This window comes from Sminthopsis crassicaudata, chromosome 5, assembly GCF_048593235.1.
Source record: "Sminthopsis crassicaudata isolate SCR6 chromosome 5, ASM4859323v1, whole genome shotgun sequence".
Taxonomy (NCBI): Eukaryota; Metazoa; Chordata; class Mammalia; order Dasyuromorphia; family Dasyuridae; genus Sminthopsis; species Sminthopsis crassicaudata.
The window spans coordinates 234909956-234925793 of NC_133621.1; the positions used below are offsets into that span (position 1 = coordinate 234909956).

At 32.3% G+C, this 15838-nt stretch overlaps 1 protein-coding gene across 3 annotated transcripts in view; it reads right to left on the reverse strand.

Annotated features, from left to right (window-relative positions):
• The window catches only part of TRHDE (thyrotropin releasing hormone degrading enzyme), a 563478-nt gene that overhangs the window by 155834 nt on the left and 391806 nt on the right, over positions 1-15838 (reverse strand). For all 3 annotated transcript variants that reach the window (XM_074270526.1, XM_074270525.1, XM_074270528.1), the window contains exons 8-10: positions 13648-13713; positions 12764-12951; positions 1782-1870 (exon numbers count right to left, since the gene is read on the reverse strand). In XM_074270526.1, coding sequence (XP_074126627.1) covers positions 1782-1870; positions 12764-12951; positions 13648-13713 — 343 coding nt within the window. The remainder of the gene's footprint in view (positions 1-1781; positions 1871-12763; positions 12952-13647; positions 13714-15838) is intronic.

Here is a 15838-nt window from a genome sequence, read left to right on the forward strand (position 1 = left end):
ACTAGAGAAAGGCAATGATTATGAGATTTTATGCAAAAAAATGAGTATAAGAATCAATAATGTTGAAGAGTAGATTGACTCACTGAACTCCCTTCCTGAATTCTGCCATTCAATCAAAAAGGATATTCTTCTATCTTTGTGTCTTTGCACTGTTTGTTGGCTAGCCCCCATGCCTAGAATGTATTCCTTTTTTTCCTCAATAAAGCTTTCTTTCCCTTTAAGGCACAGCTCAGTGAAAATTTTTTCATGTTTCCAAATCCCTCCAACTACTGGTACCGTCCCTCCTGAAGCACCTTGAATTTAACTTAAGTTTGTAATGTGTATTGATTATATTTATTCTATTATAAATTGTCCTTTGTCCTCATCTCTCACATTAGAATATAAGCTCCTTTTGAGCAGGAATTGGTTCATCCTTTGTGTATTAGTATATATAATCATTTTGTGTGGCACATAGTAAGCATGTAATAAAAACTGATTGATTTGTCCTGCTGTCATAAAATATCAGAGCTCTAATTTGAACTTGTACTTCCTGACCTCCAGATAGGCATGCTTTCCATTTCATCATATCACTATTAAAAACACAAATTCAAAAGAGCAAATAGATTTACAAACCAACATGTTGTATGTAAGCATTTCGTATAGTGTATGCATGTATATTTTATAATACATGATCACTTGTAGAAAATATTACAAGAGCAGCTAAACAGTTGCATCACAACAGTTTATACTTTAAGTAGCAAGCATAAACATTGATTTTTCTTTAAACTGCCCTTTGATTTTTTTTTCTTTTAGTATTTACTTTATTCCCTTTAATAAGGAATGGCAAAAGGGAGACAAACATTTGAACAACATATACTAAGAGGTGCATAGAAGATAATCAGCTTTTTTTCCATCTGAACTGGACATAGAAATGTATTAAGGAAAGTTCATGCAATGATATGCAGGATTTTAGTTAGACATAAGAAAAAGCTTTGTTATAGTGAAATGAAATGATTTATAATATTTCTTATACTTCTAGGGAAAAAATGGTTTAGATCTATCTAGAGGAAGGATTCTGGGTTAAATTATTTCTCAAGGTCCCTCAGGTTGCTATGGAGCCTTGACTGTATGAGTGATATTCCCTATCTCATATTTAAACAGATAGTTCTGGAGTATTGGAATAACAGGATATTAGTATAGCATGGAGCAGGTACATACCAATTTTAAGACATTATAATACTGATAATGACCACAGTGATAGTTGAACTATAATTTTAATTTGAAGGTAGAATATGGAACTAAAACATTTTAAAAGTAATGTTTGAAAGTTAGAAATATTTATATTTGATCTTTACCTAAAAATTAAATTGACTTATCAAAAGCAAGAAGGGAAAGAATGGATTGGGATTTAAATGCTGTACAGAAAATCCCTCCAGTGGAAAAATTCCCTTTATAGTAGGAAATCATCAAGGGAAAACTTTGAAGTTAAGTGATTTGCCTCAGGCTACTAGTTAATACTTTTCAGAAGTGGAATCTAGTTCTTTCAGATTCAAGGCACTTTCTGTCTGACTACCTGATGCTGCCTCTCATGTACACTCAATACTTTTATTGATTTAAAAAGTATTTCTTTAAGAAGATTTTTCGCTGTTCCCTTTAATTTCTTTCTCACTTCTTAAAATTTCTTGTCTTCCCCTTACTTTTCTGATACTTAGATCCTCATTCAAGAACACCTAATAAGCTATCCAGAGTGAAACCTAAAGAAACAGTTTACATAAAAACTCACAAAGGAAAGATACCTTTACCTGATTTGTTGGACACCCATATAATTGTTTCTGATGAGATATGGCTCCTATTTCCTAAGACAATAGTTAATGGGATCTGCCATAGATAACTGTAAAATAAAGAATACAAGTTAAGAACACAACAGCAACAACAATATCATTTTCTGAGGGCCTACTTCATATAGAATTTGTATTGAAAACAGAAGATACAAAAGGAATTCAGGCATATTACAAGAACTAAGTATAAAAGATCAAAAGACTATTTCAAGAAGACTAATGTAATATCTTTCTGCTAGAGGCCTCAATGTGATATGCATTTGCTTCTGGGTCCTCAAAAGTTATACCAGTGCATCACAGGTGATTAACCAGGCCCTATTGAGTTGATAAAATCTTAAATACAAGTCTAGGAATGGATAATATATAGTTGCTAAATTTAGAAGGGTTAGAGATTTATTCCATAAATGCTTAATAACCGGTTCTCGGTATATACATGTCAAATATTTTTCATCACATTCTGAAGTACAATCACCAACACAAAAAAAATCAAACCCTGATTTCTATTATTTGCTGATTTCCAAATTATACTGAAAATTTAACAATTTATGCACCAACTCATCCTTCATGTAGGCTGGGAGGGAGAACATTTTTAAACTTTTTCTATGTATTGATTAGTTGAATTGATTTTTGTCATACCTAAAAAAATATTGTTTTTTTATGGGAGAGCTCTCTAAGAGTCAGGGAAAGGATACTGAGGATAACTGCAATGGCATAAAAAACAGAAGATACCAATAAAAACTTCCATTTTTCCAAAAAAATTAAAAACTGATTCTTATGAGTTGGTACAAGTTGGCTCTAGCATTTCTTCAACATTAGAATCAGCTATTATTACAATCTGAATCGAAGGGAACCATCCCTACAATGATGAAACAACAGACCTTTGAAGTAGACATTAAAATGTGATAGTAGCATGCAGATATTAAAATTAATTTTAAGAAGTAAAAATAAACCCAACAATGAAGGCATCAACCTTGTGAATGACAGATTTACATTTTACAACAGTACAAATAAATAACTTCACTTCTAATGAGTTTGATCAATACCATATATCACTTGGTTCTATTCAATTACTGGAATAAACCAGAAGGAAATTAATCCCTCATCCAGATTGCTGTTCAGAATTCACTTATTGTCTCTCAGCATCAAGAAATGAATTAATATCAATTCTATAAATGATGAGGAGTAAACTAAGGTTCTAAACTGAGATTGGTCAGTTCCTTTCCTCCTGGGTCTGATTATCTCTCTCCTTCCCAAAGTAACCACCGGGCGGGTCCTTTAGGGAATGAATTTCACTACTCAAGGCTGTGTGGAAACAAAGTCTTTATTGATTAGAATGGAAACACCCAAGAGTCTGAAGAGTCTGCGGCAAAATGGCTGTAAGGTACAAGGCCAATTTTGCAAAGAATAGATTTTTGAGGACTCTGTTTTATACATGAGCACAGTCATTCAGATGCAGTGATGTAAGGAGTTTCTGGAGAGTGTTGTAGATAAGACAGGAATTCTCTGTTGTTATCTCCTTCCATCTCTCTCAAAAGGGAATTTCCTGCTGGTATTTGGCCTATCTTTTTTGATCTTAAGCTATCTCCTTTCCAGATCTCATCATAAAGTTTCATTACTACTTGTTAATTATTTCTCATAACAATTCAGTAAGAAGGGTATTGTCTCTATTTTGCAAATCAGTAGGGACATAAAAGTTAAAGTCACTTACATGATGTTACTTAGCATTAAGATAAAATTTTAATGATCAAATTCCTACCTTCTGTTTCAAAAAAAAAATTGTTACATTAAGTCTTTTATCTTGAGGCACAGCCACATCATATTTGTGGGAAACCATAACAATTTAATAAAATGTATTGGTAATATTTATAATTATAATCATATTCACTATACATGTATTTGCTTCATTATTAGTCTTCATTAGACCATATTGAAATATCTTAGCATCATTGATATGTTTAGGAAAAAAAAGTTGATTTAGAATCACACAAAAAATTAAGTGGTATAAAGAAAAAGCCTAGAATAAATATATCAAATCCTTTTTGATGAATATAAATAAGATAAAATGAAAATTTTGTTTTATTTCTTGTGTTTTTAAAGAGGCTTTCTAGGCCCCCAATAAAAGGCCACCTTAAAAAGTCATATATAATTCAATGATATCTCAGCACAACGAAAAAAAATTGGGTCATATCTTTAGAGTAATTTTTCTAGGGCAATAGAATTTGACCCATGCTGCCATTCAGTATTGCATTAGGCTAAAATAATAATAAGTGTTCTAGAATATAAAAAGTCCAAACACAAAATTGTAGGGAGAATCTAAGATTCTACACCCCTGCTTTCACTATTACAGAAAGTCAAAACAGAAAGTTTAAAATTCTAAAATAATATCTTTAATTAGCAAATATTTATTGAATGCCTGGGGTAGCTACTGCATGGCCCCATAGATAGAGCATTGGGCCTGGAGTCAGGAAAACTCATCTTCTGACATCAGACACTTACTAGCAATATGACCCTTGCAAGTTACTTAACTTTTGCCTCCATACCTCATCTATAAAATGAGCTGGGGAAGAAAATGGCAAAGCACTCCAATATTTTTGCTAAGAAAAATAAAGTCATGAAGAATCAGACACAACTGAAAAATGACCAAACAACAAGGTTGAATTTTTACTACATGTAGGAATAAAATAAAGTATTAAAAATAAAACAGGATTATGCTTAATGCTTTACATTATAATGCAGCAATGGCCTTTATTGAGTTTAAACTCTAATAGTCAAGAGTCATGTCTCTTCATTGTGTTTTCTTGAGTACCTAAGTACCTATTATTATCTAAATAATAGAGAAACCCTCTGAATAACCAGTAGTATCATGGACTAAAATGTAAGCAAAGCAAGAAAATGAATACCTCATAAATGTTAAGTTTAAGACTTATTTGATGTCTGCCCTTTTGAAAAAATACTTAAATAAGTAGTGATAAATAACAATTGTTCCACAGGACTAAAGGCTAATGCTAAATAATGGTAAGCTTTTGGTTGATGAGGTGCAAGAATGGAGAGTAAGAGACCCCCTCTGGTTGATGCCACAGATTCCTTAGGAAAGAATTTGCAAACCCTGAAGTCTGTGGCAAAAGGGGATTTATTTCCACTAGGAAGACAGCTTTCTTAGTGGGCAAGGTCCTGTCAGGACTATTGTAAAAATGGGTTTTCACTGAGAAGAAAATATCTTCGTCAGTGGGGAAAATCCTGTTAGGACTTCTGCAAAGATGTCTGAGCATACAGCTAAATATATTGGGGCTGCTATGATCTTTAGCCCTGAGCCAGGGGCTAATCTCTGGATGAATCTGTGAGATTGATTTTCAATTCAATTCAATTCAAAATTGAATGAGATTACTTATCTTGGGAGTTTCCCTTATGGATAGAAGGGTGCACCCCTCCTAGAGGAGAGTTTGAGACCCCAATCATCTTTCCCTCACAGATTAAAAGGGATACAGTTCACATAAGGGCCTCTCCAACTCTTCCCCCAAAAAGATTTCAGTTTATATCATGGTGAAAGTTATTTTTTTTTTCAGAGATAAGATGGGGAAAGACAGCTGAATGAAGATCTCTGGGTAGTGTGTAGTGAAAGTCAGCCTGAAACAATATTGGGCTATGTTGAAAAGGAGTAATTTCTGAAAATGGATTATATTTTTACATTTTAAATTTTGCATAAAGATTTTATCTAAGTAGGGAATTCCTGATGATGAACTTGCTCTCTAATGCAAATAAATTAATGGCATTAAACTTACACCCATAGAGAATTATCTGGCAGCATTCAGAGGTTAAATGATCACAACACAATATGGAAGTGTAGGATATAAAAATAAGAAGTGGAATTTGAACTCAAATCTTCTTGGTTTCAAGTTGTGTTCAAGGCAAGCACCTCAGGGGACCATGATAAAAAATTAAATTGAGTATCCAGTTCAAATTTAGTAAGATCACAGCTAAAAATAATTTCTGTACTCAGTGTCCATCTCACTAATACCAAATTTTTCCCAAACCCTAGAGTGAATTGTTAGTCTAAGGAAGTAATGGAAAAGATAAATGGAAGTCTACTCAGTGTTGCTACACACACACACACACACACACACACACACACACACACACACACACACACGCCCGCGCTCAGAGCTTTTTTTAAAGTGCCATGAAAATATCTTACAGATTCAGTTCTAGAAGGTACCTAACACAGATCCTCTAATTGAACAATTCATTCTGCAGAGAAGGAAACTGAATTTCATTGAAGGAAGTAACTTGGTCCAAGGCCAAATAGGCAGTAAAAGATGGAGTCAGGATATTAGTATAGGTCTTCAAGTGCTGAATGCTAATTGCTCACATCATATTGACTCCAAAAGGCATTTATTTTATTGCAAAACTGTAATTAGAGTAATATTCATGTAATAAGGCTATGAAGGGAATATCATTAGGTCCTAACAGAAACAAACCTTTTATTCTGTATCCATGTATAAGCTGTCATTCCAGTAAATTACTAAATTAAAGAGATTATAATAAAAATTGACAGATTCCTCTGTTCTAGGTTACAATAACATTGCCTAAACCACAGAAGGAAAAGAGATCTTTAACCATATCTGTGTGTTGTTTCAGCAACTACCTTGTAATTTAAGGACATTTTCTAAGCAGGAGACACAACATCAAGTAGCTGTTCAGATGCAAATCAGCTAATTATATATTATATATTTGGATAACATAAATTCAGGAATTTTATGTGTTTTAAAGTACATTTTCTATTAAATGATTTCTAATATTAACATGTGAGTCCCATTCTACATTTCCTTAAAGGTTAGGTTTCAAGATTGTAAATTAGCAAGCATGTCCAGATTCTGTATGCATGTTCTTGAAAAGCTGAATGTTTGAAAGACATAAAACTATGCTTTTCCAAATTTTTCATGCAATAATTATTTGTATTTTTCATAAAATGCATTTAAAAATCAATGACTACATGGTAATTACATCCTTTGTTATCATGCTTTAAAACACTGAAAGATCTTGAAGACAGCTGAATGAAGATCTCTGGGTAGTGTGTAGTGAAAGTCAGCCTAAAACAATATTGGGCTATGTTGAAAAGGAGATTAATTTCTGAAAATGGATTATATTTTTACATTTTAAATTTTGCATAAATATTAATTTCCACTTTTAAAATAAATTCAAAATATCCAAAGTTCTGTTTTCAATTTACTATTCTACCTGAAAAATCACTAGATGATTTTATTCATGCATGTGTTAGACTTTAATTTAAATGAAAGAGCATTTTTAAACAAAGCACACTCTGACAACAGTCTAAAATTTCCAGAATGTAAGCAAAAAGCATTTTTTTAAAAAGTGAGGAATGAATGAAGCCTCATGACAGACTTGTGAAAATGGCCCCAAAATTTCAGTTATCTATGACCAATCCTATGCTCTTTGAATAGAAAGAAAATTCAAGGGGCATGAAGAATAGAATTCTTAGACTTTGGAGCTCAAAGAAACACTTCTAGTAATCTTTCAGCTACATTACTTAATAGTCTGCTGTTTGTATCACTACCTTCATTTTAAAGAAAGAAGGCAGAAACAAAGAACTCAACATCCCAAAAGTCTGGTTCACATTTATGTATCAATTGTTTACATCTAATATTTAGTATGTAGTAGAAAGGAAGTAGTAGTAGTAGAAAGGATGAACCATCCTTTCCAGACTTTTCTTGGAACAAACCTCACCCCATGCTCAGAATGCTACCCTTCTTGCTTCTCTAACTAAGAATCTACTGTTTCCTGATCAGAGCAAACCATTTACTATTGCATTTGGTGGATCTTCACTGCTCATCAGATTATCTTTTATTTCTTTTTCTTTTTACATAGAATATCTTTTCTGTTGAATATAACTGCCCTTTGTCTTTTTATCTTCAGCACTAGGACATTGCCTTGTTGGAAAATAAAAATGGAAGGGATATCAGAGAAAACCAAGTCCAACTCTATCATTTTATAGATGAGGAAACTGAAGTTGATTTGTTAACTGTAACACAGTTAATCAATGACTGTAACAATATTTAAATGAGAGCTTCCTGATTTTAAGCTTAGGGCTCTATACACTTTAACAACTAGCCATTGCCAATAACAAGCCATAAATATTTGTTGAACTGAATTAATAATTACATCACTTCTGTTATGTTTTGCAAAAATGGAAATTATGAATATAAGACATGGTATACAATGCTAGATATAGGTGACATAATGGCTTGTTTTCTGAACTATTTTTTTTATTTTTATCATAAGGGACAAATTAGGAAATAAAAGTGATAGAAAAACAAAATGTTAATAAAATGAAAAAAAAGAAAAAAGTTAATTCTATCATCATAGCAAAAGTTAATACTATGCACTATTTTTATAAGACATACTTTGTTAATAAGCTAATCACCATTAGATGGGGAACTAAGAAGATGGAAGGAATTATACAACTCGGTTTAAGATGTACAATAATTTGCAGTATTTCTGGAAGATAGAGGAAGCTAATTTTAGTGCAAAATCAATTTCTTACATTGTATATTAAAGATTCAGAATATTATACAAAGAGGGGGAAAATTGATTCTTAGTCATAACTAATCATTTATATTGTTAAAATGTTAGCAGCCTGTTTCCTAAATATCCAGTGAGTTTATGAATGGAGCTATCAAATTTCATGCTAAATTCCTGACTGCATGATATAGAAATTAAAGCACTGGTCTTGAAGTCAAAACTACCTATTCAATTCTGGAAGTCTCTTATGAGTTTATAGATCTGAAAGTATTTATTTTATATTAATGTATTTATATATCTGTATCTACTGTTAGAATATAAGTTCTTGACTACAAGAAGTTTAATTTGTGTCTTTTTATTTCTAATGTCTACCTATCACAGTGCTTGGCACATGGTAATGTCTTTAAAAATGTTTTTTGATTGGTTGCATATATAAGCTGTTGCATAAAGTTTAAGAGGAATCACCTTCTGGGAACATCTATTCCACTTTAAGATAACTCTAGTTGTTAGGAAGTTTTGCCCACTCCCTTTCTTATCTCAAGCCTAAATCTGCTTCCTTGATGCTTTCATCCACAGCCTCCAGATCTACATTCTAGGTAAAACCTAGAGAGCCAGTCTAATCTATCTTCCCTAATATAGATCTTCTAATGTTCAAATACAAATATTGTATTAGAAATGGTTTGAAAACTGCATGGTATGCTCAGAAGAATGTGGGAATACAATAGAAATAATAAAAATGGTGGGAAGAAAGATGTCAAAGCTGTTACTAAAATATAAGCAGTTTAGTCTCACTTCAGCAACAATAGCTACTAGACTAATCCAGACTCTGAATATCAGGGACTTGACAAGGCTGGTCACTTTTTATTTTTGTTTTTGTTTTTTGTACATTCTTTCAAACTGTTTAAATATAAAAAGTTAAATGCTATAGGGTTTTTTGCTTTATTTTTATTTATGGAATAAAATAAGTATTTCCAAAATATGGTATAATTAAAAAAAGATGATTGCATATGAAAATGCAAAACTATTATAAAATTGTTGTTTAGAAAATATAAAATATAATATTTCCTTCTTATGTCAATGACATAAGGAATTTCAGCTATAGTTCTTTCTCCTTTCTAGTTAATAGTATCTATTCAATAAAGCTAGGACACCATTTATATACAGATTCAACACATCTCCTGCCTTCAAAGATATGAAGGAAATGAAGATTAAAAAAGATAGACTCATAAAACTATAATACAAAAGATAATAATAGGATGACAAAAGACAGATGCAAAACTTTCAAGACAATAACTTCCAGCTGGGACAGTAGAATAATGAGACATAAGCATATAGACATTCTATCTACCCCTCTGCCTTGTAGCTTCCTTGGTTTCCTTTAAGCCTCAGATAAAATCTATCTTCTACAATAGATCCTGTCTCTGTCCATCTCCAACTTCTACCCTAACTGCTCTCACTGTAGTGGCTACCCTTTGAGATGACTTTCCATTTACATCATTGACTTCCTCATTAGAATGTAAATACCTTGAAAGTATAGTGATTTAACCATACTTAACACAGAACCTGGCACATTAGAAGAGCTTAATAAATGCTCTTCATTGTTATAATTATTTGTTCTTCTATTCAAAAAGATCCATGATATCAGGGAGATGATGCCATGTCTTGTAAGTGAACTGGAATTAACAGATGGCCCTAAATTCGATGAGAGACCTTGATCTTTTTAACCTAAGATCTTCAACAGATCTAAGTTTGACTGAGGGGCCATGCATTCTGTGATTAAAGCTAAGTAGCAATTGAAGCAAAGGATCTTTTATCTTAACCTAGTTTATACATTCATATGTATATGTATGTATGTATGTATGTATGTATGTTTTATAAGTAAATAAATCTGGAAGGGGAAGACCCTCAGGATTTCTGACCAAAGCAGAACTGATTGGTATTTACATTCAATCTGAGTCAATCAGGCCTCAAACAATGACCAAATGGGACTTGGCCTAGGATCTATAGGTAGCCAATCAATGAGAATCAAAATGGTTTGGATGCAGGGTTCTCAAACTATGGTCTGTGGGCCAGATGCGGCCTGCTGAGGATGTTTATGCGGCCCTCCAGGTTATGGTAAATGGACCGAGGGGCAGAGACAGAGTGTGAGGTTTTGTTTTTAATATAGTCCAGCCCCCCAACAGTCTGAGGGACAGTGAACTGGCTTCCTATTTAAAAAGTTTGAGGACCACTGGATCCTTAAGAAAGAAATCTAGCCAGTAAAGCCCAAGATAATTTGGAAGGATTCAGAGATGACATAAGTTCTTGGAGAGTAGGAATTGTTTCATTCATTATATTTGGATATTTACCAGAACAAAAAATAATTGTAATAAATAATAACTGCAATATTGTAATATATTTTATTATATATCCTAGGAGCTTCTACACAATGGACTGAGAACTTATCAACATTATCCAAGAGATATCAAATCACCTGATCAAATGTGACCCAGAAACTGTATTTCTCCTCCTTGGAATGACTCTCACAAATCAAACCTGGAGTACAGAAACAGGCTGTAGTTCAGAGAAGGGATATCCAGGAAGAAAAGGCCAAAGGAAAGCATTGAAAGTCTGATTTCAGACTATACACTAATAACAATGATCAGAATAAATAAGTCAGGAGTTTCTGTCAGCAGAAAAGATCGAAAGATGGGCAGGTACAAAGATCAGTGCTGGCAAGAGCTAAGAGTAATAGAGGTGAACAATTAGGGTAATATTAAGTCAGAATACAGGCAGAGATTCTTAGTGAAATATCCTTACATAGAGAATTGGTGGCCAGAAATTTAGAAAACTAAATTTTACCTCAGAAATAGAATTGGTATGCTTTTCCTTTAGGGTATTGACCAATCTCCAAGCACAGTGGCTCTAAAAGCTACAGATGGAAGTGAATAGAACAATTTGCCTGGCAGATATACTCAGTAAAAACATTAAGACAAGCTTGTTCATAAGCCTGTCCAATCTGTGCAATTTGCTTCTTATGAACAACTTGTTGAAGTCTGATCTATTTGAGTAATGATTTAAGACCTACTTCTTTCCTAAGCCTTCTTCCAAATTCAGATGCGGAAAAAACAACCATGAATATCTTAATTGCTTGCCCTTATACAGCCAATCTTGGAGCTAGTCTATTGGGAAAGGTTTTCATTTTTCTTAAAGATAATAAATTATATTTAATGTGAACTCTAAGTGTGCAAGTTACGAGTAGTTCTCAATTTTCAAAGATAAAAGAAGCATAGATAATCTAATATAAGCACTTTATTCTATACCTATATTTCAATCTCTTTTTCTTCAAACCTATTTGCCAAGCTATTTAGAAAAAGCAAAACTGACTAGTCCTAGTGTTTGTTGCCTTATCTTTCCCTTCAAGAACTGACTTTTAAAATTATCACTGGAATGATATAAGTGGTAAAAAAGAGAATTAAACAACAAAACAATTTTCAAATTAAATAATTAATCCTTAACTAATTCATAATTTCACATTTTAAAAGGAGGTAAAGGAAAGAAACATACATTTATTAAGCACCTACTATATGTCAGGCAGTACATTAAACATTTTACAAAATTATAATTTTAACTTTGCAATAATTCAAGGAGGTAATGTTATTATCTCTATTTTACGGCTAAGAAAGCTGAGGTAACTAAATGTTAAGTCACTTGCCTAGATTGGTAAAGATAGTAAGCATCTGGGGCTACATTTGAATTCAGATTTTAACTCCAGGTCCAATGATCCCATTGTGCCATATAGTTGACTTTCAAATTAAAATCATTTAAATTTATCATCATATTTTATATGCTATTTATATTAACAATAACAAAAGTGGAGGAAAATAGCATTATTCAATACAAAGCAGTTATATTACTGATGTCATTTTGAAAGTAGTTTGATATAATTAGAAAGGAAACCTGATTTGTTCAGTTTTCAATATTTTCCCCTTTTATAATTTGTGATATGATTTCTAAGTAAGTAGTTCAGGATACTTATCTGCATCAAGATTTGCATGGCATTATAAATAATAATAATAACCATTTACATAATGCATTTTGGTTCATAAAGCACTTTACAAATGTTAATTTTATATTTGAAAAGTCACTCATATACTGAATTGCTGGTTTTGGAATAAGATGATTTGATTCATTGGTTAGGCAGTCAATTGAAGTGAGAAACAAAACTAAATGAAATTTTAAAATAAATCATTATATGATTTAAAAAACTATATAAAATTATAACTCCAGTAATGAAGATCATAGGGTTGCCATATTGATTCATCTAAAACAATAATTTTCAACAGTGATAGTAAAATACAGACAAGAAACAAGATAAGACACATATTCAACTTGCAAAATGTTCAGTTCTTTCAAAAAAGAGTTGATACCTGCTGTTTCCAAACTCAGTGGTCCTGAGTCTAGCCCTGCTGTCATAAATAAAATGTTGCTGAGTAATGACAATCATATTGTCAACTGTCCCATTTCCCAAAATGGTAATGACAGGATAACCCATCTGGAGAGTCCACTGATCCATCACTTCTTGAATATTTACATATTTTCCATTCTTTCGTAAAGCCTATAAAAACCAAGATTTAAAAAGCACATTTATTTCCTATTTATTTATTATTTATTTTTGCTATTAACAATTACTCATTGTTAAATATTTACCTCTACAAAGTATATATTAAATTCAAAAATCAGTGACTCCAATATGTACTAGTAAAATTGATATCCTTTAACCTAAGGGAAGGCTTTCTGCCCATCTCAGGCATAAAATGACTTTGTAAACATTAATGTTTTAATGTAATGTAAAGTTAAAGCAGAAATTTTATTGTTGGAGCAAAGAGGACTTAGAACATCATTGTTAACTAACTTTAGTTTGTCTAATAGAGCAAAAAGCATTTATCATTTATATACAGGATTATGTCTGATTTTGAAAAATCTAACAATTCTGCCTTTAATGTGACTGTCACTTCCATATCAAAATCCCATTTCAATGGAAGTGTGGTCACCCTGATGGAAAAGGTAACTATATCATTGTGGGCATTTTGAATATTGAGGACATAGATGGCATTAAATGTCCTAGACAGAGATCATTTACATAGCAAATAAACAATAAAGATAGACTGAAGAAAAGGGAAGCAGAAATAATAAAGGGCATAGTCTCTCCTTAACATCACACACATATACACATGTGCACATATTGGTGCATTCACACACAGAAAGAATACAACAGTAAGATGTGGTAGCTCATAAGCAAAATATACTTTACCTCTGATAGTGTATTCCACAGATCACTTCTAGCTGCATTGCCATATTTATGAATGGTTAAATAATCCTAAAAGAATATAAATCAGTAATTATAATTCACAGATCAAATAATTACCAAGTCAACAACTGAAACTCTTTTCTCAATTTGATTAACTATATCCAGTTGTAGGATCTTCATTAATACAAAGAGGGAGAAACAAAGATGATGATATTTTCTAAAGAGATTTAAATTAGTAATTAAAGTGATGTTGAAATTCATCTATAACATGTTCTAAATTAATTTTTCAAATAATACTAATTGTTTTTTTAAATGTAGGCAAGGAAGACTATAATTCCTTTTAGACACATTAGAGTGCTTAGTATTGTCCATATACCACATGCCATCTGCCATTTTTCTCCCTTTGTATAAACTGTTCCTTGCTGTTGGACATATATTCCTTCTTCACTTCCAGTTCATAGAATCTCTAGTTTCCTTCAAAGTCCAAATCAACAGTAACCTCCTATAGGAAACTTACCAAAACACATGTAATATGTACTTTATGATATTTTAAGCACTGGATCAACCTATCCTACAAGTTGCTAGTACCTTTTTGTAAGAAAACTAGCCATATACATATACATATACATATACATATACATATACATATACATATACATATACATATACATATACATATATATATATATATATATATATATATATATATATAGTATTTAATCATCAATATATATGCTATCATTCCTCAACTTTTCCCAACGGAATGTAAACTACTTAAGGGCAGGGATTTCTTTTGATTTTGTTGTTGTTTGTTGGTTTGTTGGCTTTTGTTTTTGCTTGCATCCTTAGCAACTAACAGAATTATTGCCATGTGATAGATACATCATAAATGCTTCTGGAATTAAAGGGAATTTAATTTTAATTTGCAAGAGTTTAGTATAGTACCTGGCAGAAAGTAGGAATCTAATAAATATTTGTTGAGTAATTTATAAAAAGTAAAATAAAATCCCTAGTGGAATCTTTTTCTTTATGTATCAGGTCAACTTAATAGTTGTTATAAAGGACCTATTGGCGCTATAGAAAGCTGTACCTGCTCTGAAATCTTTAAGAGAGAAATAAAAAGCCCATTTGCTTCTCATCTTGAAGCCTCAGAGAAAAGTATTTTCCTTAGGAAAAAGGAGAAAAGAGAGCCCAATCAGCTGCAATATGTTAAAATGTTTTTCTTTATGTGACAAGAAATGGAGAAGTTAAAATGAAATAGCATCTCTCTACATCCCTCTTCTGCACCCCCCACTCTCTGTTCTGTATGTGTTTATTCTGTGTGTGTGTCACAGTGAAGATGGCAGAGAGAAACCAGTTATCTGAGCTTAAAAAAACATTAAATCAAACCTCTAAACAAATTATGGATAAACAGAGTCTACAAATACACAGAATGAAAAAAAAATTTCCAGCTTAAGATAACTTAAAAGTACTTCAGAAAAGTTCCCTCTCACTTGGAGAGAAAGGGAGCCAGCAGGAGGCTCTTAATTACAGCACAAATCAGCAATAAAGGCCCTCCAACCTAACTCAACAAGCCAATGACATAACGGACCAATGATGGACCCTCCTGCCAGAAGGCAACAACAGGCAGGATGAAGCCAAGCTACCACATTGCAGTGAGCAAGCTACCAACATCTGAGACCTCAGTGCTCAGAGCATGTGACCAGCCACTGGCCTCCAGCACAAGAAACTTGGGACAGTACCTCCTGTACCCCAGAAGCAGAGCTCAACTTTAAAAGCCAAATAATAAGCTAAAAATGAGCAAGAAATAAAAAAGAATCTTAATCACAGAAAGCTAATATGATGACAGAAAAGATTGAAACAAGTATTAAAGTTTACATGCAAAAACTTAATGAGAGATATGAATTGGTCTCAGACCCAAAAGGCTTCTTGGAACACTCAAGAACTCAAAAAGGATTTTAAAAGTCAAGTAAGAGAGATAGAAGGAAAAAAAAATGGGGAAAGAAATGAGAGATATGCAAGAGAGAGTAAATAGCTTGGAAAAGAAAGGACAAAAATTTACTGAAGAAAGCAGTTCCTTAAATAAAATTGGCCAAATTGGGGAGAAAAAGAATTCATTGTAGAAAACAAATTTTTAGAAAGTAAAATTAGCCAAATGGAAAAAAGGTACAAAAACTAACCGAAGAAAATCATT